This window comes from Salvelinus alpinus, chromosome 31 (genome assembly GCF_045679555.1).
Source record: "Salvelinus alpinus chromosome 31, SLU_Salpinus.1, whole genome shotgun sequence".
Taxonomy (NCBI): domain Eukaryota; kingdom Metazoa; phylum Chordata; class Actinopteri; order Salmoniformes; family Salmonidae; genus Salvelinus; species Salvelinus alpinus.
The window spans coordinates 14,069,367-14,084,511 of NC_092116.1; the positions used below are offsets into that span (position 1 = coordinate 14,069,367).

General features: G+C 44.3%; 1 protein-coding gene and 1 long non-coding RNA gene across 2 annotated transcripts; one reads left to right on the forward strand and one right to left on the reverse strand.

Annotated features, from left to right (window-relative positions):
• Nucleotides 1–3,645: 3,645 nt before the first annotated feature.
• LOC139561026 (thioredoxin domain-containing protein 2-like) lies at nucleotides 3,646–4,590 on the reverse strand. The gene is made up of 2 exons (XM_071377827.1): nucleotides 4,566–4,590; nucleotides 3,646–4,343 (listed from the first exon to the last, which is right to left on the reverse strand). The coding sequence occupies exons 1-2, from the start codon at nucleotides 4,588–4,590 to the stop codon at nucleotides 3,646–3,648; spliced, it is 723 nt and encodes a 240-aa protein (XP_071233928.1).
• Nucleotides 4,591–4,919: 329 nt separating this feature from the next.
• Nucleotides 4,920–5,653, forward strand: LOC139561286 (uncharacterized). Its single transcript, XR_011672099.1, has 3 exons — nucleotides 4,920–5,058; nucleotides 5,251–5,331; nucleotides 5,513–5,653. It is a non-coding gene; the product is annotated as an uncharacterized lncRNA (long non-coding RNA).
• The last annotated feature ends 9,492 nt before the right edge of the window (nucleotides 5,654–15,145 follow it).

Genomic DNA, 15,145 nt, shown 5'->3' on the forward strand with positions numbered 1-15,145 from the left:
AAGCTACCCAGGTCAACTGTAAGTGCTGTTATTGTGATGTGGAAACGTCTAGGAGTAACAACAGCTCCGCCACCACAAGCTCACAGAATGGGACTGCCGAGTGCTGAAGCGTGTAGCGCATAATAATCGCTTGTCATTGGTTGCAATAATCACTACCGAGTTCCAAACTGCCTCTGGAAGCAACGTCAGCACAAGAACTGTGTCGTGGAAATTCAGTACTAAGAGAGACTTGGTCATTTCTTCAAACAATCATCTTTATTTAATATCAATTAATTATTGCAATAATGAAACCGTCAACCCACCAGTCTTGACTGACTGTTAGGCTGAGAGTCTTCCCTTTACAGACAATGCACAGTTTATATAGCTAATACCCAGAATGCTTGTTTCCACCCCTCCTTAGTTTCCCAGATGCCAGGATAATTAGGAATACCCGAGGCCTTTGTTCTGCTCCTCCAGGCCATCTCTATCCCGGCTAAACATACACCATATCTTGTCTATGGAATGCAGGCTCAATCAGACCTTGAGACATACGTCTCACATGCACCACTAATAGTATGGAATGTGTCTGTTGGTTTTCATCACTAAGATATCCATCTCAAGTGATCTCTAGTAAAACCATGTGTCCTCGACGCCCAGACTAGCTGCAGGAAGCTAAAGTGGACACCATAAAACTCAGCATTAGCAGGACAGAAATATCTTACTGTTTGTTAAGTAAATAATTGTTACATATCCAACAAATAAGGTGAATACATAATTTTTCCCTCACAACTGTTCTTCGTGAGCTTCATGAAATGGGTTCCCATGGCCGAGCAGCCGCACACAAGCCTAAGATCACTATGCGCAATGCCAAGTGTCAGCTGGGGTTGTGTAAAGCTCACCGCTATTGGACTCTGGAGCAGTGGAAACGCGTTCTCTGGAGTGATGAATTACACTTCACCATCTGGCAGTCCGACGAACGTATCTAGGATTGGCGGATGCCAGGAGAACGCTACCTGACTGAATGCATAGTGCCAACTGTAAAGTTTGGTGAAGGAGGAATAATTGTCTGGGCTTTTTTTCATGGTTTGGGCTTGGCCTCTTAGTTCCAGTGAAGGGGAATCTTAAGACTACAGCATGCAATGACATTCTAGTCGATTCTGTGCTTCCAACTTTGTGGCAACAATTTGGGGAAAGTCCTTTCCTGTTTCAGCATGACAATGCCCCGTGCACAAAACAAGGTCCATACAGAAATGGTTTGTCGAGATTGGTGTGGAAGAACTTGACTGGCTTGCACAGTTCCCTGACCTCAACCCCATCGAACACCTTTGGGATGAATTGGAATGCCGACTGCGAGCCAGGCCTAATCGCCCAACATCAGTGCCCAACCTCACTAATGCTCTTGTGGCTGAATGGAAGCAAATCCCTGCTGCAATTTTCCAACTTCTAGTGGAAAGCCTTCCCAGAAGAGTGGAGGCTGTTATAGCAGCAAAGGGGGGACCAACTCCATATTAATGCCCCTTATTTTGGAATGAGATGTTCGACGAGCAGGTGTCCACATATTTTGATCATGTAGTGTATTTCTGTTTCTCTCTGGCTGTCTGTCTTTGTCTGTCTCTCTGGCTGTCTGTCTCTCTGGTTGTCTCTGTCTGCCTCTCTGGCTGTATATCTCTCTGGCTGTCTGTCTGTCTGTCTCTAGCTGTCTTTCTGTCTGGCTGTCTCGGTCTGTCTCTCGGGCTGTCTGTCTTTCTCTGTCTGTCAGTCTCTATGGCTATCACTGTCTGTCTGTCTCTGGCTGTCTCTCTGGCTATCCCTGTCTGTCTCTCTGGCTGTCTCTGTCTCTCTGGATGTCTGTCTCTGGCTGTCTCACTGTATGTCTCTGTCTCTCTGGCTGTGTCTGTCTGTCTGTCTGTCTCTCCATCTCTCTTTGCTCTATTTGTGTCTGTTTCTCTTTGTCTACCCCTCTCTCTCTCTGTCTCTCTGTCTCTCTGTCTCTCTGTCTGTCTGTCTGTCTGTCTGTCTCGTGTGAAACTGAAAGTAAATCAACCATTGTCCTCCTTGGCCTTGGGTCCTAAGTGATTCTTCTTTGTAATTGCTCCTAACTTTTCCTTTTCTTTATTCTTTCTATGGTTGATATCGCCAGCTGCAATGATGACATGACAGTCTTAGAAGAGGTAATTTGCAGACTCCAAATTGTAAGCATTGTTCATCTTTTGTGTCATATCCAGTCATGTGAAAAAGTAAGAACACCCCCTGGAAAGTTGTCTTTTTTTCTACATATTTGGACACATGGATATGTAATCTTCAATTCAACACTATTGACAGATAAAGGTAATCTAATTCAACAAACTACACTACTTTGCAATCATTTATTATTTGAAAAATCAACAGAAATGCAATTCCATAGTGTGGGAAAAAGAAGTAAACCGCTAGCTTCAATAGCTGGTGTTGCCCCCTTTGGCTGAAATAACTTGATTTAGCCGTTTCTTGTAACTGTCTATCAGCCTCTTAGATCGACTGGGAGGAATTTTTGCCCACTCTTTACAGTACTGCTTCGACTTTGTCATGGTCAAGGGTTTTCTTTCATGCACGGCCCTCTCCATTTCATTTTTTTGAGCCATTCTCTTGTAGCTTTGCTTGTGTGTTTTGGATCGTTGTCCTGTTGCAAGATCCATGTTCGGGTTCAGCTTCATCTTCTTGACAGATGGCCTCACATTCTCCTCAAGAATTCTCTGGTACAATATGGAATTCATGGTTGAATCAATGATGTCAAATTGGCACTGAAGCAGCAAAGCAGCCAAAAACCATAATACCACCGCCTCCATGCTTTACGGTTGGTATGAGGTTCTTCTGTTCAAAGGCAGTGTTTCGTTTTTTTCGCCAAACGTGGCGTCTGGCATTGCGGCCAAACAGCTCCACCTTCCTGACCTCCCATGTAGGCCAAGTTTGTGCAGTCTCTTTCTGACAGTTTACTCATTCCTTTTGACATTGATTGTGGCAAGAGGCCTGTAGATCACTTGATGTTACCCTAGGGTTCTTAAAGACATCTATGAGCATCTTTCGGTCAGCTCTTGGACTGAATTTGGTGGGACAACCTGTCCTAGGAAGATTGCCATTGGTCTGGAATTTTCTCCATTTGTAGATAATCCGTCGGACAGTGGAATGATGTACTTCAAATTGCTCAGAAATAGATTTGTAACCCTTCCCAGACTCATGGGCATCAATAATCTTTCTTCTGAGGGCCTCGGGTAGGTCTTTTGATCTTGGCATGATGTGTTACCACACACCCATATGGTCAAGACCAAACCAGACCAAGTTTCTGATCTTTATGGAAGGCTGGACCCTCCCAAGTTACTCTATAATAATTTTCTAATAATTTGCACCTGTTTTGGTGCACCTGATTCTAAGTTGAGACATTTTATGTGATGGTAAATGTAGCAGTGTACACACTTTTTCCACATAAGGAAATTGCATTGTTGTTGATTTTATTTGCATAACATTTTCAAAGTACATTTTTTGTGTGTGATTTGTTAAATTGGGTTACCTTTATCAATTAATGTGGTTGGAATTTAGCTCAAATATCCATGTGTCCAAATTACTTATTTATTTTCATGACTGTAGTTCTAAGGAAATTCTGATCAGTTTACAAATAGTATGTGTAATGGAGAACTAAAGGACTGTTTTACTCTTATGTTTCTGCTTTGGTTTGGGTGTGTTCACCTCTGTTTTACTCTTCTGTTTCTGCTTTGGTTTGGGTGTGTTCACCTCTGTTTTACTCTTCTGTTTCTGCTTTGGTTTGGGTGTGTTCACCTCTGTTTTACTCTTCTGTTTCTGCTTTGGTTTGGGTGTGTTCACCTCTGTTTTACTCTTCTGTTTCTGCTTTGGTTTGGGTGTGTTCACCTCTGTTTTACTCTTATGTTTCTGCTTTGGTTTGGGTGTGTTCACCTCTGTTTTACTCTTCTGTTTCTGCTTTGGTTTGGGTGTGTTCACCTCTGTTTTACTCTTATGTTTCTGCTTTGGTTTGGGTGTGTTCACCTCTGTTTTACTCTTCTGTTTCTGCTTTGGTTTGGGTGTGTTCACCTCTGTTTTACTCTTCTGTTTCTGCTTTGGTTTGGGTGTGTTCACCTCTGTTTTACTCTTCTGTTTCTGCTTTGGTTTGGGTGTGTTCACCTCTGTTTTACTCTTATGTTTCTGCTTTGGTTTGGGTGTGTTCACCTCTGTTTTACTCTTATGTTTCTGCTTTGGTTTGGGTGTGTTCACCTCTGTTTTACTCTTATGTTTCTGCTTTGGTTTGGGTGTGTTCACCTCTGGGCGTCGGTCAGAACGCAAGGATGGCAAGACACGGTGAGCGGTTGGCTTGTAGTTTACTGAAGGAACAGAAGACAGTAAATAACAGCATGATATGTACAGGGCTATGGCTTGATCACTAGGAAGGCTCCTGCTTGTGCCACTGATCCATAACTGTGGATGTGGAAAGGTGATAGTGCTTGTGTGTGGTTGTCCTATAGGAGAAGGCAGAATGCAGAGTGCCATTAATATCAGGAATAATATACAGCAATTATACAACGACATTACATGACACCACTTACAATTTAAACCACAGTTCAAAGGCATCACTTTACTGCACAGTTTACTACAGATACAGGCCCTATTCTAAAGTACCACTAGGTGGCAGTAGTAACACATTAATGACTAGGCCATTACTACATAACTGAACCGTGGAATCGCAAACATCGGAAAAGGGATGGGCATAATACTGACTAACATGCACTGGCACCATTTTAGGCTTTACTAACTATTAATCACTGTCATAAAAGGCTTATACACTAAAAAGGCACACTTTAGTACTATAATAACCTAAATAGTATACATAGGCACACACAAACATAATACACTGGGTATATGTTATTAACTCCTTTATATAACTAAATGACTGCTGTGACCGCAACCTGTCGTCCACTACTAAAGGACTACAGCAGACGTGTCGCGGATGTTTTTTTTCAAAAATCACACGGGTAAGAAAGGAGATCCATGAAGTGAACATGGACAGCAACTCTAAACCCGAGTTCTCGTGGAGTAAAGGTAAGCATGGCTCACCTAGGGAGCTCTACACTCACAATTCCACCTAGTTCAGGAACTGAATGGGCATTCTTTATATTTTATTTTTGGTTTCATATTTTTCTACACCTTTTTTCTCCCCAATTTCGTGATATCCATGGATGGGCATTCTTATGGAGAAATCTGTAATGTAGTGAACATTATGCCATTTTCCAGTCCCTGTATTCGTGCTGTGGGATTCCAGTTCCGTGTTTTACAGTAGCCAGGCGGCGGGAGGAATATGCCATGTGAACTACAGTATGTAATGCCAGGATTTACTTCTGAGTAAAGTTAAACTAAAGTATACGAACGCCCCGACCTCAGTTCTTATAAACATAAGTAATCTAAATAACTGTACGTTACAAAATCAAATGTCTTAGTCAACTGAATTGAGATCAAATTAATCTGTAACTCTTGACATGCTCTGTCCTACTCCCAGGGTTGGATGGGGCAGTGCATTTCCTCAAAATCAAGACGTCCCTGACAGTTGGATCATGGACATGAGCGAGATCTTAGAATCGTCCAGCAGCGACAAGCAGGACACGGAAGGAAAGGAGAGTGTCTAGAAGAAGGTGCTAAGGGTGGTCACGCCATCGTGGTGTCCTAACTCCTCGATGGACTCATAGTGGCCTTCCCTGCACAGACAGCCACAGACACGCTGGATGACATCATGGCAGGTATGTGAGCAGTTACAGTAGAAGCTGGTTCTTCACTTTCCTAAATTCTTCTAATAACTACAAATAGGGACAGTGTTCCCCATCCTTTTCCTTAATGCTGAACATAGTTTCAATACATTTTCAACATAATTCACAAATGGTTTTAAATGAAATCTTAAATTCTAATGTAATATGATGTAGTTATAATTTGAATGTTGACTCTTATTAACACCTCTCTCTCTCCGCCTGTGACAGTAGTGGTGAGCATCAGTGCCTATGTTGAGCATTACAACCTCACCCATACCCACAGCACAAACGCCCATCAACGCAGTGTCCCCACCCTCCCCCTGTGGACAAAGATGTACATATACAGTACCAGTCAAAAGTTTGGACACACACTCATTCAAGGCTTTTTCTTTATTTTAACTTTTTTCTACATTGTAGAATAATAGTAAAGACATCAAAACTATGAAATAACACATATGGAATCATGTAGTAACCCAAAAAGTGTTAAACAAATCCAAATATATTTTAGATTTCAGATTCTGCAAAGTAGCCACCCTTTGCCTTGATGACAGCTTTGCACACTCTTGGCATTCTCTCAACCAGCTTCATGTGGAATGCTTTTCCAACAGTCTTGAAGGAGTTCCCACGTATGTTGAGCACTTGTTGGCGTATTTTCCTTCACTCTGCGTTCCAACTCATTCGAAACCATCTCAATTGGGTTGAGGTCGGGAGATTGTGGAGGCCAGGTCATCTGATGCAGCACTCCATCACTCTACTTCTTGGTTAAATAGCCCTTACACAGCCTGGAGGTGGGTTGGATCCAGGGGCGCCGTATGGGGGGGGAAAGTTAGGACGATTTTAAGGACCTGTGACTGACAGGTGGCCTAAAAAATTATTGGAACATTAGGTACATTTTTTTCAATATTAAATTATTAACCTATCATCATTAATGTAATATTTTTTTTACAATGTACTAATAAAACAAACGGTTTCTTTTTATTTTCTGGTTTTTGGCAAAAAGTAATCATCCAGAGAGACCCTGTATTTCCCAACCCCCCCCCCAATACAACTGATATTTTCAGTGGTATTGTTTTCACAAACATGCCCCCATAAAGAAAATAAGAATTAAATACAGGTTCAGCCCCAGGTTCGACCGTGATTTGGCAGAGTTACTCCACATCAAGAATTGCATTTGGCGAAAGGCTCGGCACACGCATACAGGCTGACTGGCTATCGTTCTGGCAAATGAGAAATAAGTGCACTCAGTTTATCCGGAAGGCCACATTAAGTCAGGATTCCTATTTGACTCAGCCATGCCTCCGTGCACGTCCAACATTTCCTCATCTCCCACCCCTTCTAATGCGACTATCCCTGATGCTTTTACTTCTTTTTCCCCTGCCCTGCTACAAAGTTTCTCCCTGCAGGCAGTCACTGAGTCCGAGGTGCTGAAGGAGCCCCTTAAACTTGACCCCGAAAACACATCTGGGTCAGATGGTTTAGACCCTATCTTCTTTAAGATTGCTGCCCCTATCATCGCCAAGCCTATCATCACCAAGCCTATCATCACCAAGCCTATCATCGCCAAGCCTATCATCGCCAAGCCTATCATCGCCAAGCCTATCATCGCCAAGCCTATCTCCAACATGTTTTACCTGTCTCTCCTCTCTGGGGAGGTTCCCATTGCTTGGAAGGCAGCCACGGTTCATCCTTTATTTAAAGGGGAGATTAAGCTGATCCTAACTGTTATAGGTCAATTTCTATTGTTCCCTGTTTATCAAAAGTGTTAGAAAAACTTGTCAATAATCAACTGACTGGCTTTGTTGATATCTATGGTATTCTATAGTACCGCAGCCAACATGAGTAAAACATTTTAACGTGTTAACCCTCGCAAGGCTGCCGGTCCAGACGGCATCCCTAGCCTCGTCCTCAGAGCATGCGCAGACCAGCTGGCTGGAGTGTTTACGGAGATATTCAAACAATCCCTATCCCAGTCTGCTGTTCCCACATGCTTCAAGAGGGCCACCATTGTTCCTGTTCCCAAGAAAGCTAAGGTAACTGAGCTAAACGACTATCCGTCATCATGAAGTGCTTCTAGAGATTAGTCAAGGATTATATCACCTCCACCCTACCTGACACCCTAGACCCACTCCAATTTGCTTACCGCCCCAATAGGTCCATAGACGACGCAATCACACTGCCCTAACCCATCTGGACAAGAGGAATACCTATGTAAGAATGATGTTCATCAATTACAGCTCAGCATTTAACACCATAGTACCCTCCAAACTCGTCATTAAGCTCGAGACCCTAGGTCTCGACTCTGCCCTGTGCAACTGGGTCCTGGACTTTCTGACGGGCCGCCCCCAGGTGGTGAGGGTAGGAAACAACATCTCCACCCCGCTGATCCTCAACACTGGGGCCCAACAAGGGTGTGTTCTCAGCTATCTCCTCTACTCCCTGTTCACCCATGACTGCGTGGCCATGCACGCCTCCAACTCAATCATCAAGTTTGCAGACGACACTACAGTGGTAGACTTGATTACCAACAATGACGAGATGGCCTACAGGGAGTAGGTGAGGGCCCTCGGAGTGTGGTGTCAGGAAAATAACCTCACACTCAACAAAACAAAGGAGATGATCGTGGACTTCAGGAAACAGCAGAGGGAGCACCCCCCTATCCACGTCGATGGGACAGTAGTGGAGAAAGTGTAAAGTTTTAAGTTCTTCGGCGTACACATCACGGACAAACTGAAATGGTCCACCCACACAGACAGCGTGGTGAAGAAGGCGCAACAGCGCCTCTTCAACCTCAGGAGGCTGAAGAAATTTGGCTTGTCACCAAAAACACTCACAAACTTTTACAGATGCACAATCGAGAGAATCCTGTCGGGCTGTATCACCGCCTGGTACGGCAACTGCTCCGCCCACAACCGTAAGGCTCTCCAGAGGGTAGTGAGGTCTGCAATGCATCACCGGGGGCAAACTACCTGCCCTCCAGGACACCTGCCCTCCAGGACACCTACACCACCCGATGTCACAGGAAGGCCAAAAAGATCATCAAGGACAACAACCACCTGAGCCACTGCCTGTTCACCCCGCTATCATCTAGAAGGCGAGGTCAGTACAGGTGCATCAAAGCTGGGACTGAGAGACTGAAAAACAGCTTCTATCTCAAGGCCATCAGACTGTTAAACAGTCATCACTAACATTGAGTGGCTGCTGCCAACATACTGACTCAATCTCTAGCCACGTTAATAATTAAAAATTGGATGTAATAAATGTATCACTAGCCACTTTAAACAATGCCACTTTATATATTGTTTACATACCCTACATCACTCATCTCATATGTATATACTGTACTCTATACCATCTACTGCATCTTGCCTATGCCGTTCGGCCATCGCTCATCCATATATTTATATGTACATATTCTTATTCATTCCTTTACACTTGTATGTATAAGGTAGTTGTTGTGAAATTGTTAGATTACTTGTTAGATATTACTGCACGGTCGGAACTAGAAGCACAAGCATTTCGCTACACTTGCATTAACATCTGCTAACCATGTGTATGTGACCAATAAAATTTGATTTGATTCTCTCTGGAATGCAATCTGGTTTCCGCTCATGTTATGGATGTGTCACTGTAACCTTAAAGGTCCTCAATTATGTCACCATTGAACTTGATTCTAAGCAATATTGTGCTGCTATTTTTGGCCAAAGCTTTTGATACGGTAGACCATTCCATTCTTGTGGGCCGGCTAAGGAGTATTGGTGTCTCTGAGGGGTCTTTGGGCTGGTTTGCTAACTACCGCTCTCAAAGAGAGTTCGTCCAAGGTGGCTTAGCAGTTCAGACGTCTTTTTCTGTTCCGTATTGTTCGTGTCCTGTATATATATATATTTACACCTTTCTTCGCATATCTTTTATATATTTTATTATCCAAGAACTCAACTACAAAAGCTTTCCTGCAAAAGCTTTCCTGCAACCCGCTTCACCAATTACAAAAAGTATTATTTACCTCAATCTGAAAATCCATCGTGGAAGCTAGCCAGGGGCTAATTCAGAAGCTAGCCTGAAAGCTAATCCAGAAGCTACTCCGATAGCTAGCCAGAAGCTAATCTGTAGCTGCCCCGAAATTAGCCGGTTTGCTGGCTAGCGTTGGTGTTTCAGCTGCCCCCGTTTAGTGGTCATCAGCTATTCCTTTAGCTCGATAATCTACCGGCACTTTTGTGCAACGCGACTCGGACCGGAGCATTCCGGGACTCTTTTTCTCTCAGTTTCCCCGGATTCCAGCCGCAGGCTCTGGACACTTGCACCTTGATTTCGCAGCTAGCTAGCTGCAAACCGTGTGACTATTGGCTTACGTCGACCCCGGAGCAAACTCAAATCATTCTGGAGCTAGCCAGCTGAGGAGTTCCATCACCATCCGGACCCGTTTCTTTTGTTGCTGCTGCAGATACGGAACCCCACCGGGCCTTCACGACTGACTGCCGCGACTGACTGCCGACGTTATCTGCCCGAGGGATTTATCCAACTGGCACCTCCGTCCCGACGTTACCTGAACGCTCATCTGAGGCCCGCTAATCGTTAGCTGTCTTATCGGCTGCTATTTGAACAAGTATATCGGACAACTATTATTATTATTATTATTTATTTATTTTATTTTTTCCTTGGGTCACTATATCTATTTTGCCAATTTGGATTGATCCCCTCTACCACACGGAACCCCACTACACGGAACCCCACTAACCTACCGACGGAAACGCACGAGGTATCTACAAACAGACCTCCATCCTATGCTGCTACCGATAGCCATATACCCGGCCAGCTGTCTGGATCGCCACGACCCCAACCAACCTCTACTCACTGGACCCTTATTGATCACTCGATTAGCATGCCTCTCCTTAATGTAAATATGCCTTGTCCATTGCTGTTCTGGTTAGTGTTTATTGGCTTATTTCACTGTAGAGATTCTAGCCCTGCTCTCTATACCATATCCAACCTCTCAGTTCCACCACCCACATATGCGATGACATCACCTGGTTTCAATGATGTTTCTAGAGACAATATCTCTCTCATCATCACTCAATACCTAGGTTTACCTCCACTGTATTCACATCCTACCATACCTTTGTCTGTACATTATTCCTTTACACTATTTTATCGCCCCCAGAAACCTCCTTTTACTCTCTGCTCTAGTAGCTCTAGGCGACCAATTCTCATAGCTTTTAGCCGTACCCTTATCCTACTCCTCCTCTGTTCCTCTGGTGATGTAGAGGTGAATCCAGGCCCTGCAGTACCTGGCTCCACTCCTATTCCCCAGGCGCTCTCTTTTGATGACTTCTGTAACCGTAATAGCCTTGGCTTCATGCATGTTAACATTAGAAGCCTCCTCCCTAAGTTTGTTTTGTTCACTGCTTTAGCACACTCTGCCAACCCGGATGTTTTAGCCGTGTCTGAATCCTGGCTTAGAAAGACCACCAAAAATTCAGACATTTTCATCCTCAATTACAAGATTTTCAGACAAGATAGAACGGCCAAAGGGGGCGGTGTTGCAATCTACTGCAAAGACTGCCTGCAGAGTTCTGTTATACTATCCAGGTCTGTTCCCAAACAATTTGAACTTCTACTTTTAAAAATCCACCTCTCTAAAAACAAGTCTCTCACCGTTGCCGCCTGCTATAGACCACCCTCTGCCCCCAGCTGTGCTCTGGACACTATATGTGAACTGATTGCCCCCCATCTATCTTCAGAGCTCGTGCTGCTAGGCGACCTAAATTTGAACATGCTCAACACCCCAGCCACCCTACAATCTAAGCTTGATGCCCTCAATCTCACACAAATTATCAATGAACCTACCAGGTACCACCCCAATTCCGTAAACACGGGTACCCTCATAGATATCATCCTAACAAACTTGCCCTCCAAATACACCTCTGCTGTTTTCAACCAAGATCTCAGCGATCACTGCCTCATTGCCTGCATCCGTAATGGGTCAGCGGTCAAACGACCTCCACTCATCACTGTCAAACGCTCCCTGAAACACTTCAGCGAGCAGGCCTTTCTAATCGACCTGGCCGGGGTATCCTGGAAGGATATTGATCTCATCCCATCAGTAGAGGATGCCTGGTCATTCTTTAAAAATGCCTTCCTCACCATCTTGAATAAGCATGCCCCATTCAAGAAATTTAGAACCAGGAACAGATACAGCCCTTGGTTCTCTCCTGACCTGACTGCCCTTAACCAACAGAAAAACATCCTATGGCGTTCTGCATTAGCATCGAACAGCCCCCGTGATATGCAACTTTTCAGGGAAGCCAGAAACCAATATACACAGGCAGTTAGAACAGCCAAGGCTAGCTTTTTCAAGCAGAAATTTGCTTCCTGCAACACAAATTCAAAAAAGTTCTGGGACACCGTAAAGTCCATGGAGAATAAGAACACCTCCTCCCAGCTTCCAACCGCTCTGAAGATAGGAAACACTGTCACCACCGACAAATCCACTATAATTGAGAATTTCAATAAGCATTTTTCTACGGCTGGCCATGCTTTCCACCTGGCTACCCCTACCCCGGACAACAGCACTGCCCTCCCCTCTGCTACTCGCCCAAGCCTTCCCCATTTCTCTTTCTCCCAAATACAGTCAGCTGATGTTCTAAATGAGCTGCAAAATCTGGACCCTTACAAATCAGCCGGGCTAGATAATCTGGACCCTTTCTTTCTAAAACTATCTGCTGAAATTGTTGCCACCCCTATTACTAGCCTCTTCAACCTCTCTTTCGTGTCGTCTGAGATCCCCAAAGATTGGAAAGCAGCTGCGGTTATCCCCCTCTTCAAAGGGGGGGACACCCTTGACCCTAACTGCTACAGACCTATATCTATCCTACCCTGCCTTTCTAAGGTCTTCGAAAGCCAAGTCAACAAACAGATTACCGACCATTTCGAATCCCACCACACCTTCTCCGCAATGCAATCTGGTTTCAGAGCTGGTCATGGGTGCACCTCAGCCACGCTCAAGGTCATAAACGATATCGTAACCGCCATCGATAGGAAACAATACTGTGCAGCTGTATTCATTGACCTGGCCAAGGCCTTTGACTCTGTCAATCACCACATCCTCATTGGCAGACTCGACAGCCTTGGTTTCTCTAATGATTGCCTCGCCTGGTTCACCAACTACTTCTCTGATCGAGTTCAGTGTGTCAAATCGGAGGGTCTGTTGTCCGGGCCTCTGGCAGCCTCTATGGGGGTGCCACAGGGTTCAATTCTTGGACCGACTCTCTTCTCTGTTTACATCAATGATGTCGCTCTTGCTGCTGGTGATTCTCTGATCCACCTCTACGCAGACGACACTATTCTGTATACTTCTGGCCCTTCTTTTGACACTGTGTTAACAACCCTCCAGGCGAGCTTCAATGCCATACAACTCTCCTTCCGTGGCCTCCAACTGCTCTTAAATACAAGTAAAACCAAATGCATGCTCTTCAACCGATCGCTGCCTGCTCCTGCCCGCCTGTCCAACATCACTACTTTGGACGGCTCTGACTTAGAATATGTGGACAACTACAAATACCTAGGTGTCTGGTTAGACTGTAAACTCTCCTTCCAGACTCACATCAAACATCTCCAATCCAAAGTCAAATCTAGAATTGGCTTCCTATTCCGCAACAAAGCATCCTTTACTCATGCTGCCAAACATACCCTTGTAAAACTGACCATCCTACCAATCCTCGACTTCGGTGATGTCATTTACAAAATAGCCTCCAAAACCCTACTCAATAAATTGGATGCAGTCTATCACAGTGCCATCCGTTTTGTCACCAAAGCCCCATATACTACCCACCACTGCGACCTGTACACTCTCGTTGGCTGGCCCTCGCTTCATACTCGTCGCCAAACCCACTGGTTCCAGGTCATCTACAAGACCCTGCTAGGTAAAGTCCCCCCTTATCTCAGCTCGCTGGTCACCATAGCAGCACCTACCTGTAGCACGCGCTCCAGCAGGTATATCTCTCTAGTCACCCCCAAAACCAATTCTTCCTTTGGACGCCTCTCCTTCCAGTTCTCTGCTGCCAATGACTGGAACGAACTACAAAAATCTCTGAAACTGGAAACACCTATCTCCCTCACTAGCTTTAAGCACCAGCTGTCAGAGCAGCTCATAGATTACTGCACCTGTACATAACCCATCTACAATTTAGCCCAAACAACTACCTCTTTACCTACTGTATTTATTTATTCATTTATTTTGCTCCTTTGCACCCCATTATTTCTGTCTCTACTTTGCACTTTCTTCTTCCACTGCAAACCAACCATTCCAGTGTTTTTTTTATTTTTTATTTTACTTGCTGTGTTGTACTCACTTCGCCTCCATGGCCTTTTATATTTTTATTTATTTATACATATATTTGTTTGCCTTCACCTCCCTTATCTCACCTCACTTGCTCACATTGTATATAGACTTATTTTTTTTTTTCACTGTATTATTGACTATATGTTTGTTTTACTCCATGTGTAACTATGTGTTGTTGTATGTGTCGAACTGCTTTGCTTTATCTTGGCCAGGTCGCAATTGTAAATGAGAACGTGTTCTCAATTTGCCTACCTGGTTAAATAAAGGTTAAATAAATAAATAAAAAATAAAAAATAAAATAAAAAGAGTGCAATGTCAGAAAATTTGCTGTCTCAGCAACTGCCTGTCAGCAAGGAAGTACCCCAAGGCTCGATCCTGACCCCACACTCTTCTCAATTTACATCAACATAGCTCAGGCAGTAGGAAGCTCTCTCAACCATTTATATGCAGATGATACAGTCTTATACTCAGCTGTCCCCTTTCCGGATTTTGTGTTAAATGCTCTACATTAAAGCTTTCTTAGTGTCCAACAAGCTTTCTCTACCCTTAACCTTGTTCTGAACACCTCCAAAACAAAGGTCATGTGGTTTGGTAAGAAGAATGCCCCTCTCCCCACAGGTGTGATTACTACCTCTGAGGGTTTAGAGTTTGAGGTAGTCACCTCATACAAGTACTTGGGAGTATGGCTAGACTGTACACTGTCCTTCTCTCAGCACATATCAAAGCTACAGGCTAAAGTTAAATCTAGACTTCGTTTCCTCTATTGTAATCGTTCCTCTCACCCCAGCTGCCAAACTAACCCTGATTCAGATGACCATCCTACCCATGCTAGATTACGGAGACATAATTTATAGATCGGCAGGCAAGGGTGCTCTCGGGCGGCTAGATGTTCTTTACCATTCGGCCATCAGATTTGCCACCAATGCTCCTTATAGGACACATCACTGCACTCTATACTCCTCTGTAAACTGGTCATCTATGTATACCCGTCGCAAGACCCACTGGTTGATGCTTATTTATAAAGCCCTCTTAGGCTTCACTCCCCCCTATCTGA